This window comes from Hermetia illucens, chromosome 1 (genome assembly GCF_905115235.1).
Source record: "Hermetia illucens chromosome 1, iHerIll2.2.curated.20191125, whole genome shotgun sequence".
Classification (NCBI taxonomy): domain Eukaryota; kingdom Metazoa; phylum Arthropoda; class Insecta; order Diptera; family Stratiomyidae; genus Hermetia; species Hermetia illucens.
This window is the reverse complement of record NC_051849.1, coordinates 40,844,296-40,847,016: the sequence shown is the minus strand read 5'-3', so window position 1 is coordinate 40,847,016 and position 2,721 is coordinate 40,844,296. Positions and strand designations below refer to the sequence as shown.

The 2,721-nt window shown below is 41.8% G+C and overlaps 1 protein-coding gene across 1 annotated transcript; it reads left to right on the top strand.

Moving 5' to 3' along the window:
* Positions 1–290: 290 nt before the first annotated feature.
* Positions 291–1,869, top strand: LOC119661168 (non-structural maintenance of chromosomes element 4 homolog A-like). Its single transcript, XM_038070384.1, has 6 exons — positions 291–608; positions 669–898; positions 1,032–1,202; positions 1,267–1,359; positions 1,420–1,662; positions 1,716–1,869. The coding sequence occupies exons 1-6, from the start codon at positions 542–544 to the stop codon at positions 1,758–1,760; spliced, it is 849 nt and encodes a 282-aa protein (XP_037926312.1). The 5' UTR covers positions 291–541; the 3' UTR covers positions 1,761–1,869.
* The last annotated feature ends 852 nt before the right edge of the window (positions 1,870–2,721 follow it).

Sequence of the window (2,721 nt, the reverse complement as noted above, 5' to 3'; positions counted from 1 at the left end):
GCTGCAGCCCAAAAAACTCTTATATAGATCCGCTTGGGCATTACGTTGCGGTTTTGTACAAATAAAGCAAAATATGTACAACCCCGTTTACCCCTTTTCTGAATATATATATTCTTTACGATGGTGTCCGGATTTCAATGTTTCTCATTATATATTGTCTCTTCAAATGATGTTGCGACTAAAAAACAAAATAATTGGGTAACGATGTATTTATGCAATGGAATAATTTATGATATTATGACTATCAGTTGCGAGATAACAGTTTCCCATTGATAGACAGACTGTAATTTCAGTGCAGTGGCCACCGGGGCGTTCCTACTGAACGTAAGTGTTTGTTTTGGCGCTGTGTGTGGCGGGAGCTCACAAATGACAGCTGAGGTAAACGGTTTGTTTACGTGCTTGTATCGTTGAAATTTTTGCTCGAATCTAAAACTGATCAAACTAGAAAGGAAGTAGACAAAACCTACCCTTCAACAGCATATTTATAGCAGGAGAGCAACCGCGTCTATGTACAAATTTCACGAGTTCAGCAGTGACTACAATGAATACTGAGGAAAGGAAACGTTTTTATAACAAGTTGATCGACGGTGTAAGTGAGCTTCATAAAGGTATCTATGCTTTATTCTAGGCTTGTTACCAGTGATTTGTAAGTTGTTTTCTTCCTTCAGAAATCTCGGCAGATAGCGTGGACAATTCAAGCGCCATAAACGAGGTTTCACAACTCATAAACCAATCGAATGATCTGATCAGGCTCACAACACCCAATGACCATGTTAACAACACAGCAGAAGTCGTTATGGATGCGCAAGTTATGCAAATGGGGCATGAAATCGTGGGGGAGATCGTGAATAGAGTTTGCACCTTGGAGTTCTCCACGGAGGAATACTGCGCCGCAATTGTAAGTGATATTTCCGCGCCTTTGAGTGACACCTACACATCCCCAATCTTTCCTACTGTGGGAAAATGTCTTTAAAGCCTGAGGCACCTACACGATTCTAGCACCATTAAACTATGATTCTGAATATTTCCAGCAAAGCAGGTTTGGCGGCAATGGTTCAGTCGATTGGAATACACTAGCAAGCGTCGTTGCAGGGAAGTTTGCAGCACATAAGAATAGCATCTGCCTTCTGGGTTCATTTAAAAACGAATCGCCAGAAGTTGTGCAAAAGGCAGCGAGAGCAAGACAACCTAAATCGGCCCCGGTAAGTCTCTGTTAAAGGAAACAACTAAAAAAGTCAGAATTTACGGCATTACTTCCATTATCAGTCGGTTCTTGTCCAGCCTGAAGATGTGAAGAAAGTGGAACCAGAATCACAGTCAGGGAAAAACCTGAACATATTCCTGAGCAAAATCGCTAAGGTATTGAGCGCTTCTCATTTCCTTGCTCAAAGCAGTGAAACTTTTAAGTAACCCTTGCAGGTGTTTATAACCAACAAAAAACAACCAATCCCGTATTATAAAGTCATTATTGACCCTGCGGATTTCATGCAAACAATAGATAATGCCTTCCAGGTTGCTTTTCTAGTCAGCAATGGGTCTGCTGTGATTGAAGAAGATGAAGACGGAATGCCAGTGGTCAGACCGGTGTTGGACAAATCTGAAAGTAACTCTAAAAAGGTGCCAGTGCAAGCTGTGTCCAATGTTACAATGAGGATCTGTCAGGTAAGAGATAAATGTTGAAAATTCGAAGATTTGCTGAGCGAACTTACTTTCAGGACATGGCCAAACGTTACAACATAAGAGAACCTCTAATTAAATAGTTAAATTGCGGCGAGCTGGATTACAGGTTAAGGCAACGGACAAAATATTTGGAAGTATTTTTTTTGCTATGTTTACTGTTAAAAAAAAGAATCCTTTTGATAATCCGAAGCTTGCATTTTTGTTTTTCATAGTACAGATTCTTGGTATGGTAACAGAGACTGTTATTGGGTTAAATTGCCGTCACCACTAATTCTTGGCTGTGTGCTTAAATTGCCGCCAACAATTCTTTTTTAGGCGTTGGCCCCTTCGGTAGCGGGACTGGCTCGTCTAGATCGAATCGATCGCCGATGTTCATATATCAAATGTCACCATAGCCGATCCAACGCACTGATGCTTTGTGAAACGCCACTTCACCCAAGTTGTGCTGATACGTGAAGCACCTTTACAGCATAATTCACTGTTGTCTGATAGCATTGATCCGAGGTGCTTAAATCGATCAGTTTTCGGTAGATTGCTGCCGATGATTGTGATAGTCCCTGTTTCATTGGGTTCAGTTATCAAGACCACGTTACATGAGGCTATCATTACAGTCAGGAAAACATCATCGGCATAGAGCACTATTTACGGCGCAGTGCTTGGATGCCCCGTGTGCCAGGGTCCATAAGAACCAAGAGAAGTAGCGAGTGCTTCCTTGATTAACATCGAGACAGACATGGGACAATTCTATTATACATACCACTCTCTGGATCGCGGTAACGCAATTTGGCGCAGCATAAGAGTTCCTTTGACAGTAGGTGTTGCCACAATGCCTACTAGATGACTGCCTATGGCACACTATCAAACACCTTCTCTAAATCCAGGAATGCGATGTAGACAAGGCGAAACCGCTGGCGTTGTTTTCCCATGAGTAACCGCACAATGTCTATTGTAACGGTAGTTTTACAATTTTTGACAAACCTGGCCTGGTTCATTGTTATTTGAACGATGTCGCGAATGCGGTTGTCAGAAATACATTCAAAA